The sequence below is a fragment of the Natrix helvetica genome (genome assembly GCF_964273705.1).
Source record: "Natrix helvetica genome assembly, chromosome: 5".
Taxonomy (NCBI): Eukaryota; Metazoa; Chordata; class Lepidosauria; order Squamata; family Natricidae; genus Natrix; species Natrix helvetica.
Window position 1 is genome coordinate 96,373,315 of NC_138551.1, and position 16,758 is coordinate 96,390,072.

Sequence of the window (16,758 nt, forward strand, 5' to 3'; positions counted from 1 at the left end):
CTTTAGATATTTTCCTTTTTTTGTTTGTTTCTCTTTTTATAATACATACACACACACACATACACACTTTATATTATATAATATAATTTCACGAAGTTGGAAGGGACCTTGGAGGTCTTCTAGTCAACCCTCCCACACCACTTCATGTATTCTGTCTATACTTTTTAAGTTTCTGTGAGAGATGCCTAAGTTGAATACATAAAATAAATGTCCGGGACTCGCTGGTCTCCCCAGGTGGCTACGGCGTAATAAAGAGAGAGCGGCGGGAGAGACATGACTCCGTGGCCGAAGAAGGCACCATCGAGCCCAGCAAGACTCGTCTCCACTTCTGGCTTAAGAACCGTAGTATGGGATTGGAGCGTCTGGCGCCACCTAGTGTCGCAAGCTGTTTCCGGATCAGCCCTTGTGAGGACAGCGGCTCTCTTTCAGGAAAACTCTATGACCAACAGGAAGTCCTGCAGCTTTCAGCTTCGACCCGGCGGCCGCCCTTGAGAGACGCTATGGCCGCCACCGTTACTCGGGGCCGCCTCCGCGCTCTCCTCCGCCAGGTCGCCTGGCCGTTGGCACCGGGAGACGGCAGCCGCCGCCTCGGTCCGTGAGTACCTCTGCGCTGAAAGGGGGCGGCCTTGCAGCTTGGGCTCTGAGTAGGACAGATGGGGGGCGGGGGGAGGGGCTTGCGGAGCTCGGCTGTCTTTTTCCCCTTTAAGACTTGTGGACTTCAGCTACCAGAATTCCTCAGGGGCCTCAACTCCCAGAGTTCCTCATCTGGGTTTCTGAGCAGGGTGGATAAAAATAAATTTTAAAAAATAATAAAACAGATTTTTTAAATTGAAAGTGGGTTTTTTTTTAAATTGGGGTTTTTTATTATTATCAAATTTATTTTAATAAAATACTTTTGGGGTAAAAAAAAATCTAAAGATAGTTTTCTATTTAAGGTACATTGATAATTTAGTTTATTCAGCATGAAATGGAGCTTAGTTGTGTAGCATCAGGCTGTATATTCTGTAATATTTACATTTTTGGTGAACTCATTCAATGAATCCAAGCTCTGCAAGCTGAGAGAACATGGACCACATTGATGCATGCACCCAATTTCACAGTAACCATGAGATAAACCATAAAATAAAGTTCAGGAATATTCCTTTATCCCATTGTTTTGCAAACCTATGTACACTACAAGCAGTATGATTGTGTGAAGAGAAATGTCTCTGTACCACCAGGCTCTCAGTGTGAAGAGGAAGGGCAAGCAGTAAAAATGAAATTGAAACCTTCTGAGCAGCTAATACATATATTAAAGAGCTCCTGTCATTTCAGATCCATCATGGCAGCGCCTGTTAGCAGGCATCCACTCAGCTGCTGCCTGCCATGTCCTTCACCATGTTGTGTCCCTGCTGTGTCACCAGCCATCTCATTAAAGTGAATGGGACTGTTGGTGAGTCAACAACGGGTTAGAGGAGCCGTTGGGGGACAGAGATGACAGTTGCTCTTTAAAAATTATGATTTAAATCAAGTTGATTTAAATCAAGCCTTTTTTCTAGTGGTTTAAATCATGATGTGTGGGGTCAGGTAGCCCATACAAAAGGGATTAAGGCTGTCAGGGTGTAAATTCAGCCCTGTATTTAATGAGAGATGAACCGTGGCCTTTCCTTGAAGTACATTTGATAATTAATTCGATTACATTTTGGCAGCGTTCCTGCCTACCACCTTGGCAGGCAAACAAAAGACAAAGAAAAATGAAATAATAATGATGAAGGAATGTGGACATGCGTAGTGAGCTTAGTGATAAGAGTCAGATCAGTCTACTGTATGTCTTAGTTTAAGCACAGCTGGCAAACAAAAAACGCAGTGACAAAGGCAACACACAAAAATACCTGTAAATGAAGATTCAATCAACCAGGCCAAAAGCATTTTATAAACTCTAGTCCAGCTGCCATGATTTAATCTTCTGAGATTTAAAAAAAAAATACAGAACCACCCACAATGGAAGAGTAGATTGTGAAAATGCTAGGTCTCCTTAAAAGGGTTTAAATTGACTTAGGGAAGGAACAGTAATTACTTTGATAAAAGTCATGGACTTTTTTTTCTGAAAATGGACACAAATGAGTTAGTGGTTTCAGGATTTACTGATTTAAAAATGTGGCTTATGGGAAGAAGAAAACCAAGATACATAATTTGGGAGGGAAGAAGTGGTAATAATTATGCTAATAACTGCTTTAAAGAAAGCAGTTCTTTAAATATTTTCCTTTTTCTTTGTTTCTGTTTCTAACTTTATATTACACACTTTATATATACTTTTGATTATATATTTAATATAATAAGAAAAGTTGGAAGGGACCTTGGAGGTCTTCTAATATGTCTGTATTCTGTTCTACTTTCTGTAGCTTCTGTAGTTTCTATTGTAAAATTCTATTTTCAATACAATTTTATTAAAAGTAACCTTGATCATTTTCATTGACAGACTAATTTTAATTATCCCATCTGAATTTACTCTAAGATGGCACTAAGTAATGGATTCATGTATTCTATTACTACAAATAACATAGGCTTTTATTCCGTATTACCTTGTTGGTGCAGTCAGTAAAAGTAAAGATAGACACTTTTGGTCTAGTGGTTAAGGCACCAGACTAGAAAGTTGGAGACTCTGAGTTCTAGTCCTGCCTTAGCCATGAAAGTCAGTTGGCTACTTCAGGCCAATCCCTCTAGCCCAACTCACCTCACAGGATGGTTGTTGTGGGAGAAATAGAAGGAGGAAGGTGTGTTGGATGTATAAGCCTTGACTTATTTGTAAAACTCAGGAGATAGATATAGATATTCCAGACTTTATCATCTGCACTGCACATTTTTTTGTCTTCACTATCTTTGATTTGTTGCTATTTCTGCTTTTAGCTTCAGATCTGCCCAAACATCTGCTTCCAGGGCCATACCCCAAGACCCCAGAAGAGCAGGCAGCTGCTGCAAAGAAATACAACCTGACACTGGAGGACTATAAGACACATGCAGATGATGGTACGGGGTAAGTTGTATTCATATATCCAAGAAACCAAATATTGTACAAAGATAGGAACAATGTTGTGATATCAGGATTGTGGAGCATTGTCTATATAAGTTTATCATAGCCTCATAATAAATTACTTTCATAGTTGCCATTCATTGGGAAATGAGTAAAATCTTTAAAAATATAAATCTAGATTAAAGGCAGATTTACATTTGGAAAGAATAGTGGAATCACATCTGCAACATTATTTAAATCAGAAACATAAATGTCTACTTAGCAATTTGTGTATTATTTCCAATGGTACATCTACCAAGTGTGCTTGTCTAACTCGTGGAAGGGATCCTATTACCCTCATCAAGCATTTGTAACAACAGTGTGTTAATCAGTATGGGTTGCTTTAGAATTACACTGTTAATCAGTTAATTAAATTGTTAGTATGGCTTTCCTTAGAATTAAATTGGGGCCCATTCTAGCCCTGTGATTTCAAAAAACAATTTTTTTCTTCTGTTCAAGTAATAAATATCCTATATTTCTTTGATGAACAATTGTATTTTTTAAAATATATTTTTATTGTTTTTACATTTAAAACAATGCAGCACAGTGAAGTTGTAATGACCATACAATCACATTATATACAAATAATCTCGTTCAATAACTATTAGCCTACTTAATCCATTATCCTTCTATCCATTCACATTATTTACAATTTGTTCCAGTCTTGCCACCTTGTCTTATACCAATAGTAAAATCTATTCCAAACTTCATAGAATTCCGATTCCCCTTTTAATTCATGGGTGAGCCTATCTGCTTCTGCTTAGGCCAGAATTTTCCTAATTATCTCCAACTTTGATGGGATATTTTCATTTTTCCAATACTGTGCATAAGTTATACGCGCCACAGTTAATACATATATAATTAGATAGAGCACATCTTTCTTATACCCCTCCAGTATTATGCATAGGAGAAAAATTTCTGGTTTGAACAAAATTTGATCTCCCACCATCTGTTCCAACCATGATTGTACCATTTTCCAATATCTTTTTATAATGTTGAAACAAGACTGTATCATGTTGAATTTGCAGCCAAGGGGGAAAAGGGTAAATCAATGTTTGATAGTGGAGACATCCCTTGCAGGAATGCTTTTTGAAAATAAATGTGTAAGATATTCAAAAGTTGGTTGGTTATATTAATTAATTTCTCCTCAACTTTTGAGGACAGAATTTATCCAGCAGTTAATTTGTCTATAATATGGATAGACAAAATGTTTGTGGTCCGATCCCCATTCTTAAAAATGCACAATTCAACCTGCAAGAGACAAAGGAATATGGTAGTGTGATACTACAGTCACTCCAAGTTTCAGTCCTCTTGTCCAATTTTTAAGTTTGGTAGACAGATTATTATATTTTCTTATGTTAAATCACTAGTAAATTGTATTGTTTTTTGATTAAAGCACTGAAAAGATTTAGAAATAACTTGGGTCCATAAAAAGCTCTGTTCTCATATTTTCATAGTTATGGTGACTATCCCAAACTCCCAGATCAATCCGCACAGGAAAGAAATCCATGGTATGAGTGGGATTACCCTGAACTGAGGCGTAATTTTGGAGAACCGGTAAGATAAAGAATTAATTTGGGGTCTACCTACCAATTCAGTTTGTAATACAGAATCCCACATTAAAAGTCATTAGTAATGGAATACCTTAAGTGCAATAATATATTTGGTAAAAAGTTCAATCCTTCCATGAGTCCAATACTCAAGCATATTCTCTCTCTCTCTTTCCCCGATATACTTTAGATCAGCACTGAAATCCCTACTCTGATTCTGGTGTTGACATTATTTTTGTGTCCTGGAAAGGAATAAAATATTACTGTGTCCTTGTTAAACTTGACCAAAAGTTCTTTATTGGCCAGCAATTGGCCTGTCTCATTTTGCCTCAGAAGCAATATAAATAGTAAAGTGATGTCTTCAGTATGCTATTCTAGTATACTTTGGAAAAATGAAGCGTCTTTAACAAATATGCTGTGAAACAGCATTTCAGCTTACACCTAATTCTCGAATTACAACTGTAATGGAGCCTGCCTATGATGGTTATAAAGTGTGTCAATTATGTGATGGTTCGCTTTTGGCAAAACCAGTGAAGGCCAGTTTTCAGCAAAACTGTCATAAAACGTGGCCATGTGATTCTGGGATGCTGCCATAAATTAGGCTTGATTGCCTAGCACCTCAAGTGTGTTCACATGACTTGGGGGAGTGACCATCCGAACTATGAATCCAGGTCGTAAATATCTCCCAAGTTGGTCCACTGGAACTTTGAATGGCCATTAAGCAACTGATTGTAGGTCAAGGAGACTCTGTGCCTGTTTTATTTCATTCATGGAAGCCAACTTGCCCATCATCCCTGCCCTCTTGCTTCCCCCTCCCATGAGCTCCTCTTTCCCTCCCTGCCTATGATCCTGGCACTTTGCCCCAAAGCTTTTGTCTGACAGGGACCCATTGAAAGGAACCCTGGGGGCAAGTGACCATGCAATATTGGAATTCAACATTATGCAAACACAAGTAGTAGAACAAAATGAAACTAGAGTCTTGGACTTTAAGAGAGCTAATTTCAATAAACAGAGAGAGCTTGGGAAAAATTCCTTCGATGAGAATCCTCAAGGAGAAAACATGGAAGCCAACTTGCCCATCATCCCTGCCCTCTTGCTTCCCCCTCCCATGAGCTCCTCTTTCCCTCCCTGCCTATGATCCTGGTACTTTGCCCCGAAGCTTTTGTCTGACAGGGACCCATTGAAAGGAACCCTGGGGGCAAGTGACCATGCAATATTGGAATTCAACATTATGCAAACACAAGTAGTAGAACAAAATGAAACTAGAGTCTTGGACTTTAAGAGAGCTAATTTCATTAAACTTAGAGAGAGCTTGGGAAAAATTCCTTGGATGAGAATCCTCAAGGAGAAAACAACTCAAGAAGCTTGGGAAATTTTGAAAAATGAGATTACAAAAGCCCAGTCTAGCACAATACCAATGAAGAAGAAAAATAACAGCTCCCAAAAGAAACCAGCATGGCTGCATAAAGAACTCTCTGACAAACTGAAAGACAAAAAAGATAAGTATAAAAAGTGGAAAGGGGGGACATAATTAAGGCAGAATATCAGCAAATAGCCCGAGCATGTAAAGATGAAGTGAGGAAAGCTAAGGCTCACAATGAAGAAAGGCTTGCCACAAAAGTAAAAAATAACAAAAAAAGCTTCTTCCAACATGTTAAAAACAAGAAAAAGGTTAAGGAAACAATTGGTCCATTGCTGGGAAAAACTGGCAAGAAAGTAACAAGCAATAGGGAGAAAGCAGAACTATTTAACTCATGTTTTGCATCTGTCTTTACACAAAAGGGATAAAACAGTCCAACCTATCAAAAACAGCACCACAAAAATCAGATTAGGAACACAAGTTGAAGAAAATGGTAAGTGAGCACCTGTCTATCCTAGACGAGTTCAAATCACCAGGACCGGATGGATTAGACCCCAGGGTTCTGAAGGAACTGGCAGATGAGATCTCAGAACCACTGAACTATATATTTCAGAGATCGTGGAGCATCAGGGAACTACCAGAGGACTGGAAAAGAGCTGATGTGGTTCCCATCTTCAAAAAAGGGGAAAAAACAGATGCAGAAAACTACAGACCTATCAGCCTGACCTCAATACCAGGAAAGATTCTGGAAAAAATAATCAAGCAACAAATTAGCGAACACCTAGAAGCAAACAAAGTATTAGCCAAAAGCCAACATGGGTTTGTCAAAAACAGATCATGCCAGACTAATCTTATTGCATTGTTTGATAATGTGACAAAATTAGTGGACCAGAGGAATGCTGTTGATATAGTTTGCTTGGACTTCAGTAAGGCATTTGGTAAGGTAGACCTTAACCTACTACTAGATAAAGTAGAAGAATGTGGGTTAGACAGCATCACCACCAGATGGATTCGTAACTGGCTGACCAACCACACTCAACGTGTAGTCCTCAATGGAACTGCATCTTCATGGAGGGAAGTATGCAGTGGAGTACCCCAAGGCTCTGTTTTGGGTCCAGTATTCTTCAACATCTTCATCAATGATTTGGATGAGGGAATAAATGGGGAACTCATCAAATTTGCAGATGACACCAAGGTGGCAGGAATAGCCAACACTCCAGAAGATAGGCTAAAGATACAGAAGGATCTTGACAACTTGAACATTGGGCACTATCTAATAAAATGAAATTCAATGGTGAAAAGAGTAAGGTTCTACATTTAGGCAACAAAAACGGAATGCACAGGTACAGTATAGGTGGTACCTTGCTCAACAGTAGTAACCATGAAAGGGATCTTGGAGTCCTAGTGGACAACCATTTAAATATGAGCCAGCAGAGTGCAGCAGCTGCCAAAAAAGCCAACACAGTTCTAGGCTGCATAAACAGGCATAAAATCAATATCACGTGAAGTGTTAATACCACTTTATAATGCCTTGGTAAGGCCACACTTGGAATACTGCATTTAGTTTTGGTCACCACGATGTAGAAAAGATGTGGAGACTCTAGAAAGTGCAGAGAGGAGCAACAAAAATGATTAGGGGACTGGAGACTAAAACATATGAAGAACGGTTGCAGGAACTGGGTATGTCTAGTTTAATAGAAAGAAGGACTAGGGGAGACATGATAGCAGTGTTCCAATATCTCAGGGGTTGCCACAAAGAAGAGGGAGTCAAACTATTTTCCAGGGCATCTGAGGGTAGAACAAGAAGCAATGGGTGGAAACTAATTAAGGAGAAAAGCAACTTAGAATTGAGAAATTTCCTGACAGTTAGAACAATTAATCAGTGGAACAGCTTGCCTCCAGAAGTTGTGAATGCCCCAACACTGGAAGTCTTTAAGAAGATGTTGGATAGCCATTTGTCTGAAACGGTATAGGGTTTCCTGTCTAGGCAGGGGGTTGGACTAGAAGACCTCCAAGGTCCCTTCCAACTCTGCTATTTTTTGTATTGAAAGGGGCCTTTCTTCCCCCTACTCCCATGCCCGTCATCCCTGCCCTCTCTCTTCCCCCTTCCATGCACTCCTCTTTCCCGCCCTGTCTATAACCCTGGCACTTCGCCCCAAATCCATCAGGTGCTTCCCCACTGGTCCACTGGAGGGTGAACGTCACGGTTGGCTTTCCAGAGGAAGCTGCGAAGGAACTGACATCACAAACAATTGCTGCTCTAGGATGCTGCACTCGCTCTCCTTAATGGCCCAGGCTCTCCCTTCTCCCTCCCATCACATTGCTCTAGGATGCCACACTCTCTCTCTTTAACAGCCCATGCATTCCAGAATTATGCTGGAACACACGTCATCTAACTACAAAGTTTGGTTGAAATTGCTGGAGGCATTCCAGAGTTATGTTGGAACATAGATACATGCAGCTTTTTATACATAGAAGAGAGAGAGGGAGGGAGGGAGGAAGAGAGAGATCGAGAGATCAGTATGAGTCTGTTACCACAATGTTTAATCCTGTCTCTTATCTTTTTTAATCAGTTGCACCAGAGCTTCGATTTGTTTGTACGGACACGGGTTGATACGTCCCCGACTCAAGTTTCCTGGCATATCATGAAGAGGTATTTTTGGGGGTTTATTGGAATCATGGTCGTCATGGCTCTTGTTGGTGAAATGTTTCCAGTGTACCAACCTGTGGTAAGTTCTGAATCTAATTTTTTTTTCAAGAGATCTTGAAAAGGAGATATGCAAAAGTTACTGCCTAAATTCTAGTGCCTCAATACAATTCAGGAAAAAGAAACACACTCTCATCTATTAAAATCATTTTAACTAGAATATTAGAATTGCCTCTATAGTTTCAAGAAGTAGGACAATAGTAGAAAGTTGCATTAATTTTTTCTCCCAGCTGTGTGGGGTGTCTATGGTATATATGAATGCATAACATTTAATCCAGTGAAGAAAAACTGCTTTAGTTGAAAGGGAGAGAGATAGGCAGACATTATTCAACATACAGTAGTGGCCAAAACCTTTTGGGAAAAGTACAGTAATTTTGAGGTTTGATGGCTAATAACACCAGTGTTTGTTTGATTTTTTTTTTGGAGTAGCACCATAAAATTATATATCAATGGAAAGATAATTTAATCAAGAATCTAATGAATAACTTTTATGAAGGATTTGCTATTGGAATAGCAGCTTTTTTCGTGGGATTCTAGATTTTAGACCACATTCCTGAAATCTGCACCAAACAGTCCTTGCGCTCAACTTCACATTGCATTGCGCCATTTCATCTTGTATACACCCAGATGGTTTTCTTCTGTCACGTAGGCACAGTCTCTTAATTCTTCTATCCTCACTTGCTGCTGTGCACCCTTTCTTGCCCTTTCCAGTGTGGTTTTGTAGTGACTGAGTCTCCTTATACCTCGTCAAAAACTTAGAAATGCCACCTTTGGTTAAGTTTCCACCAATTTTTCTTCTAATTTCTTTATAACGGCAGCCTTGTTCACTTAATAATACTATTTTACATCACTTTCTGGGTTACCAGTCAACTTTTTGCACTATTACTTTAATTTTATTAGTAAATGAAAGAACACAAAAAAACCCAACCAACCAACTTGATAGCGACCACATAACACACTGACAAATGTTCCCCTCTCAGCTTCAATATATGACCTCAATAACTGAATCCTACTGTGATCTGATTGGCTCATTTCCAAAACAAGATGACACCTGATTAGCTCTCTACACACTCATGCTCATTGGCTACAATCAGATGAAGGAAAGCTACCCGATATCAACCTAAGTGAGTTGTGCTTCCTTTTTCTAGTTATTTGGCTACAACTGTTCATAGAATACAATTGAACAAACTTTGTTGCATTACATTCTTGATTACATTATCTTTCCATTGATATATAATTTATGGTACTACTTCAAACAAAGTGGTGGTATTAGCCATCAAATCTCAAGAATACACTTTTCCCAAAAGGTTTCCATAATTTTGGCCACTACATCAGATGCATTCCCAATTAAAAAGGGAGAGGGAGAGGAGATACTTTCCAAGTGGAGCTAAAGCAGATCGTTTAGAGTGCCCATTGTGGGCAACGTTTACTGAAATAGCAAGTTGATCCAGAAAATTCAGACTGTGCTTCCAAAAACCAAACCTCTCTTATTTTCTTACTACTAGCTGAAATTTTGTCAGCTTTAAGGTTTGATGCTAGTGGTCCTTTGCACTTTTTTTTAGCTTTGTGCATAAGAGATAAGTGACTTTGGTTTGTAAAGAACTTGTTTCTGACTTTGGAACTTTTTAAACTTCACATTTAATTCAAGGATGTTTTCTTTACTGGTGGGGAAGTAGAATCTTGGAATTACCAGCATAAGTTTTTTTCTGTGGTAAATGGAAAGTATCCTGCTTCTTTGAATGAAAAAAAAAATCACTAATAGAAATAATGGGTAGGTTTTTTAGATTGTTGCATAAATTCAAATCCAGAAGCATACACATAACTGATTCAGCTGAATTCATTAACTTCTTTATATACATAAGAATAGATGAATAAATGTACAATACCAATAGCTGGTTCGTCCAAGTAAACACAAGGCAGGAGAGTTACAGAAAAGCAGTTAGTTTCATTTCAGCAGACAAGCCCAGGCAGACTGCTTGTTTACTTCTCAGAGCAGCAGACTGTTTAAGTTTCTGTTTCAATTCTTTGCCCAGACTCAGATCTGTTTAAGCGCCCATTTGGCTGACCTATTTGCTATGCCTGGCAACTTTAAGACTTGTGAACTTCAACTCCCAGCTTTGCTGGCTGAAGAATTCTGGGAGTTGAAGTCCATAGGTCTTAAAGTTGCCAAGGTTGGAGACCCCTGATCTACAATGTTGAATGTGTCAGGATTGCTACTGAGATTTAAGGTCAATGCCACCTTCACTCTCCAGCATCCTCATTGAAGTCTGTCCTGAGGTTGTTTGTAGGAGCTCCTTCCTGTTGCTCAGCAATATGGGCCAGGAAGAAGAAGGAATCCTCTTCCACCTCCATATCAAGTTTCACATCACACACTGCATTACATCAGCAGGCAATATTTTGTTTTTTATACAGAGCGAATAATGGGACCAGATTTAATTCTGGTTATTTGTGCCTTCTGATATGAGATTCTGCATTTTAAGCATTCCATGGTATTAATTAATTTTTACTGTCTCCTTTCATTTCAGGGACCAAAGCAGTTTCCTTATGATGATATATATTTCGAGAACAGATCAGACCCCAATATTAAACCACTGTCAGTGAAGCACTATGAGATGTAAATGTCTCCGGAGTTTGGTTTGACCTTTGGTAGACCTATATTTTACCTTAAGATCTTGTAAGATCATCATGGAAAAACAATGGTGTTTCTTTCCAGGTGTAACCTGTATCCTATCACTTAGTTCATAAAGAAAGGAGAAACATTGCAGAATGTTGCATCAAATATGTATTGGGCATGAGAAGTCTGAATGGCATAAGGAAAAGAAAAATAAATGTAATGATATACAAATGTATGAGTTTTTGCACTTGTCAATTCTTCCTAGTGATGGGAATATATCCTTGGGCATCACCAAATACGCAAATCAGAGGTACAGTAATTTATGTTTGGGAATCCTTTTGAACTTTCAATATTTCTGCATTAATATGACCTAACACAGGTCAGCAACCCATGGCTTTGGAACCACATGTGGCTCTTTCATCCCTCTGCTGCAGCTCCCTATCACCAGTCGGCACCACAATTTTGAGAGGAGCTTCCGGTTAGAGTGGAGGAATCAAAGCATGCCAGGAAGAGACTCTATGGCAAGGGGCGGGTTTTCTGATCAGCTCCACAATTGATAGGGCTTTTGGTTAGGACAGGTAGAGGAAAAAGGATGCCGTGCTAGGAGGAGACTCTGGTGGGGAAACTGGACTTCCGGTCGGCTCCAAAATTGAACGGCGGGCTTCCGGTTAGGACCTTTGTGGCTCTTTGAGTGTTTAAGGTTGCCGACCTCTGACCTAACATGTAATCAAACTTCCACATAAGTCCTAAAACAAAATAAAGTGGCCAATTTAACAAAAGGAGTCAAAATAATGAAAGAGAAGTGAAAAACATACTTGTTCATTTATTCATTGAGAAAAATTATTCAAAGCTACATATTTTTAAGCACTACTGTATCGGTTGCTTCATTGATTTAAGATCATATCTACTTGAAAGAATACCCAGTCACAATTATCTGTTGGGTAAATGTAAAATAGATCAATTCTTATTTTAGTGTCCTCACATATTGCATTACAGTATGGTATACTGGATTAACAGCTGCGGACAGGAAGGCACTACAGAGAGTGATCAATTCAGCACAAGAAACCATTGGTTGCCCTCTAACACCACTGGATGACATTGCCAGGTCTCACTGCTTTACAGAGTAAGGAAGATACTCAGACGATTCACGCCCTGGTCAGTGTCTCTTCACACTTCTACCATCGGGCAGAAGACATCAAAATTTAACCAGTCGAACAAATAGGTTTAAAAATAGTTTCTATCCTTGGGCTGTCAGACTTTTAAATACAACCACTATCACTCCATGCACACGTGGAAACGTATGACTAGTTTTTTCTTTTTCTTTTTTCGTTTCCGCTATAATTTTGCACCAGTGAGGCTAAAATCAATTTCGTTGTATTTATTTTGTACAATGACAATAAAGACTATACTATGCTTTTTAAAAGCCATCACTTATATAGGTTATTGGTTGCTTGTGCATTTTGGTCAGAGACCAGTTTTAGGGTATGGTATAATTTAAATTAGTCTTTAGAAAAAACATACAAATTTTTCAGACAGCTTGCTCTGTAGAAGTCAGTTTGCCTTCCCAAATACCAGAACCATAAACAACAGACACAGACACACACGAGAAAGCATTTGAGTAAGCATATTCAACTGTCAGACCTGAGACAATGGAGTTTCTGAATCAAATTCTAATTCCATCCCAGATATTTATATACCAACTAGGTTGATAATCCGGCCTTGTCCAGGTATTAATTTATAGGGGGGAACTGTCTGGACCAAATGTAATTCCTAATATTGGATTTTCACCCTTACCTCTTGTGGAGTACTGGGAAGCCGTTATGGCGAATCTACTGCACTGTACAGTAGAAACCATTTTAAGGTACAACAGGCTGTATCTTAACAGAATACATGCCCCTCAGAGTGTTGGGGGGGGTCATCTGTGTACCAAGTTTGGTTGAAATTGCTTTAGGTGTTCCAGAGTTATGCTGGAACATACACACACACACAGTCATTTTTATAGAGAGAGAGATTGTATCCCTTGTATGTCTGAATTACATGTTGAGTGGTCAGCCATTTCAATTATTATATATAACTGAATTAAATTACTGCCTCTTCCCTTGATGAGAAAAGCTAAAGGTTCAAGATGACCACAGCTATTCTAAGTTTACAATGGATTGTTCTGAGCTTCCTAAACAACTCAAATAGTCAGAATAGCATTGAAATTGTTCTGGTAAAGGAGGAGGAATTATTCTAAGTTCCAAATTACCCTGATTGAAAGGCTGGACAATTTTCCTCAGTATTGAGCATTAAGTCATTTGAACTCACGATCAGCTTTAAACAGACCTGTCCAGTTTCACGGAGTTTCATTGAATTAATTAAAGGGTAGATATGATGGTTTAAAAATCAACTAAAATTATTCAAGGCTATAGAATGGAAATTACAAATGCTGCATTCTCTTAAATTTCTTAACACCAGAGGTGGGGTCCTACCGGTTCAGCTGAGTAGGTAGTAACTCAGACGGACATGCGCCCAAACCCATTCTATCCTCGGCAGCACCATCTTGATTTTCTGTTTTGCACATGCACAAAACAATCTTCATTGAAAAATTGTTTTTAAAAGAATCCTTTTTAAATATGCGCATGTGCAGACCTTTTTAGGTGCAAAATTGTTCAGGCACCAAACCAGTAGTGATGCTGGCAGGAACCCACCCTTGGTTAACATTGTATAAATTTGTAATCAAAAGACTAAATTGAATGATTTAAATATTTAAATTGCTAAGTCTTAATATAGCCAACAAGCAAGTAGATTATGTGTTATCTGGTACTGGATTGTGCCACAATAACTTGCAGCAGTTTTGTGCAGGTTTGAATTAGAAATTAATAAGTCTTCTGCCTTTATGGCAAAATATCCAATATTAAATACTGGGAGCACAATTTCTCAGAATGAAGATTTATATGGATTTGTCTCACGAATGAGAAACCTTGGCTATAGGGCCATTTAGTAACCAAAGTTACAACAGCATTGAAAAAAGGTGACTTGTTAGCATTTTTCACACAACTTCTGCAGCATTCTGATGCTCGTGTGATCAAAATTCAGACTGTTGCAACTGACTCATATTTATGACAGTTGCAGTGTCCTGGGGTCAGGTGAGCCTCCTTTACGATCCTCCAAAAAGCAAAGCCAGTGGGGAAGCCAGATTCACCTCACACCTGTGTTACAAACTTAACAACTGCAGTTAACAATTGTGGCAAGAAAGGCCGTAAAATGGGGTAAACCTCACTTAACTGTCTCGCATAGCAACAGAAATTTTGGGTTCAATTGTCACAAGTCAAGCACTACCGTGTTTCCCTGAAAATAAGACAGGGTCTTATTTTCTCCCCCCCAAAAAGCGCTTGGCCTTATTTTCAGGGCGGTCTTATTATTTTTGAGGTGCAGAAGGCGGCAAGTGTGGTCACCTCATGGCTGCGGCTGTGTTGCAATATTTTTGGTGAGGGCTTATTTTCAGGAGAGGACTTATTTTAGCCCATGCGCTCAAAACCCCCGACTGGCCTTATTATCCGGCGAGATCTTATTTTCAGGGAAACAGGGTATTAACTGTTTGTATCAGGAATACTGATTTAAACAAAACAAAACTACATAAATCACTTTAAAATATTACAAACATTATTAAGAAAAGTGCTTAGAATTATCGCTGTGTTAGAGAAAATAACAAATGAAAACATCATCCTTTAAGGGATAGTAAAATGGATTGTCCTGCTTAGGCCCTTCCACAGAGCCAATGGCCTGGGCATTCTTCCTACTTGCCAATGGTAGTAAATGCAGGCAGTCAAACTGGGTGGAAGTACTTTTCGTCTTTTATTGTGCTGTTTCATTTTTGCTGTTTTCACACAACCCAGGCCTTGTCATGTCAAAATTCCACTTAGCTGCACTTTTCTTGTCCAGTAGAGGGCAGTATCATTCTTTTAGTATTGGCGCTTCCTTGGGTGGCAGAAAGTGCTATTGGTTGAAGGCTGTTGTTGTTTCCCAACAAAGACAATCAAACCGCTAGACAGAGAATGTAGCAGTGAAGCAGCCTCCTATTACTAATGAGAGAAATAATAAATGTTAATGAGTGTAATTAGCATTTAATGAAAAGATTTGTTTTGACATGGGGAAAGACTGGGTCTTTAAAGCAGGTGAGTGGCTAAGGATGGACTGAGAAGATGGACAGGAGGAAGATCTAATAGATGCAAGAGATTAGATTGTTAGATCGTGTTAGCTGAGCAGACCTGACAGAGGAGGAAGAGTCAGGCAGGCTTAAGGGGTAGAAGAGGGGAATGATGGAGACAATCTCCTTTGAAATTGTACGTTTGACTTAGCTGAGAACCTGAGTTCTAGTAATTGATTTCTGTATGCATTATTAGGCCTCATAGGGTAAAGGTTCCCCTCGCACATATGTGCTAGTCCTTCCTGACTCTAGGGGGCGGTGCTCGTGTCCGTTTTAAAGCCGAAGAGCCAGCGCTGTCTGAAGACATCTCTGTGGTCATGTGGCCGGCATGACTAAACACCGAAGGTGTACAAAATCCTGTTACCTTCCCACCAAAGGTGGTTCCTATTTTTTTACTTGCATTTTTACATGCTTTCAAGCTGCTAGGTTAGCAGAAGATGGGACAAGTAACAGGAGCTCACTTCGTTACGTGGTACTAGGGCAGTGATGGCGAACCTATGGCATGCGTGCCACAGGTGGCACACGGAGCCATTTGTCAGGGCACGCGAGGTGTTGCCCTGTCAGCTGGACAGCGCACATACATGCACTGGCTAACTGACTTCGGCCTTCTTTTGAGGCCATTTTTCGCCCTCCAGAGGCTTCCCTGAAGCCTCCAAAGTGCGAAAAAACGGCCCTACATGCAAACCGGAAGTTCAGAAACAGACTTCTGGTTTGCTAGTAGGACCGTTTTTCGCCCTCCGGAGCCTTCAGGGAAGCTTCCTGAAGGCCCCTGAAGGCTCCGGAGGTCGAAAATCGGCCCTACGGGGAACCCGGAACTTCAGGAATGGTGACTTCTGATTTGTCCATAGGGCCGGTTTTCAACCTCAGGAGCCTTCAGGGGCCTTCGGAGGCTTCCCTGAAGCCTCCGGAGTGCAAAAACCAGCCCTACGAGCAAACCGGAAGTGACTTCCAGTTTGTCCGTTTTTCGTCCTCTGGAGCCTTCAGGGAAGCCTCCAGAGGTCTAAAATAAGCTCTACGGACAAACCAGAAGTCCCCATTCCTGAACCTCCGGGTTCCCCGTATATCAGTTTTTAGGGCATCCGAGGGGGGGCTGTTTTTGCCCTCCCTAGGCTCCTAGAAAGCCTCTGGATCCTGGGGAAGGTGAAAAAAACTGAAGCAAAAATGGGGGGGTCACTGATTGCATGCATGCGCATGCATGGGGGTGGGTCACGCACATAGCATTATGGATGCAGTACACCAGTGCACGTCCCCCCTGTGCTACCTCCGCTTTTGGCGTGGCAGCCAAAAAA

General features: G+C 40.0%; 1 protein-coding gene across 1 annotated transcript; it reads left to right on the forward strand.

The window, feature by feature from the left end:
• The first annotated feature begins 418 nt into the window (after positions 1-418).
• NDUFB8 (NADH:ubiquinone oxidoreductase subunit B8) lies at positions 419-11,515 on the forward strand. The gene is made up of 5 exons (XM_081953796.1): positions 419-591; positions 2,887-3,013; positions 4,507-4,606; positions 8,533-8,688; positions 11,192-11,515. Exons 1-5 carry the CDS (start codon positions 501-503, stop codon positions 11,282-11,284), a joined length of 567 nt encoding a protein of 188 aa, XP_081809922.1. The 5' UTR covers positions 419-500; the 3' UTR covers positions 11,285-11,515.
• Positions 11,516-16,758: the final 5,243 nt, after the last annotated feature.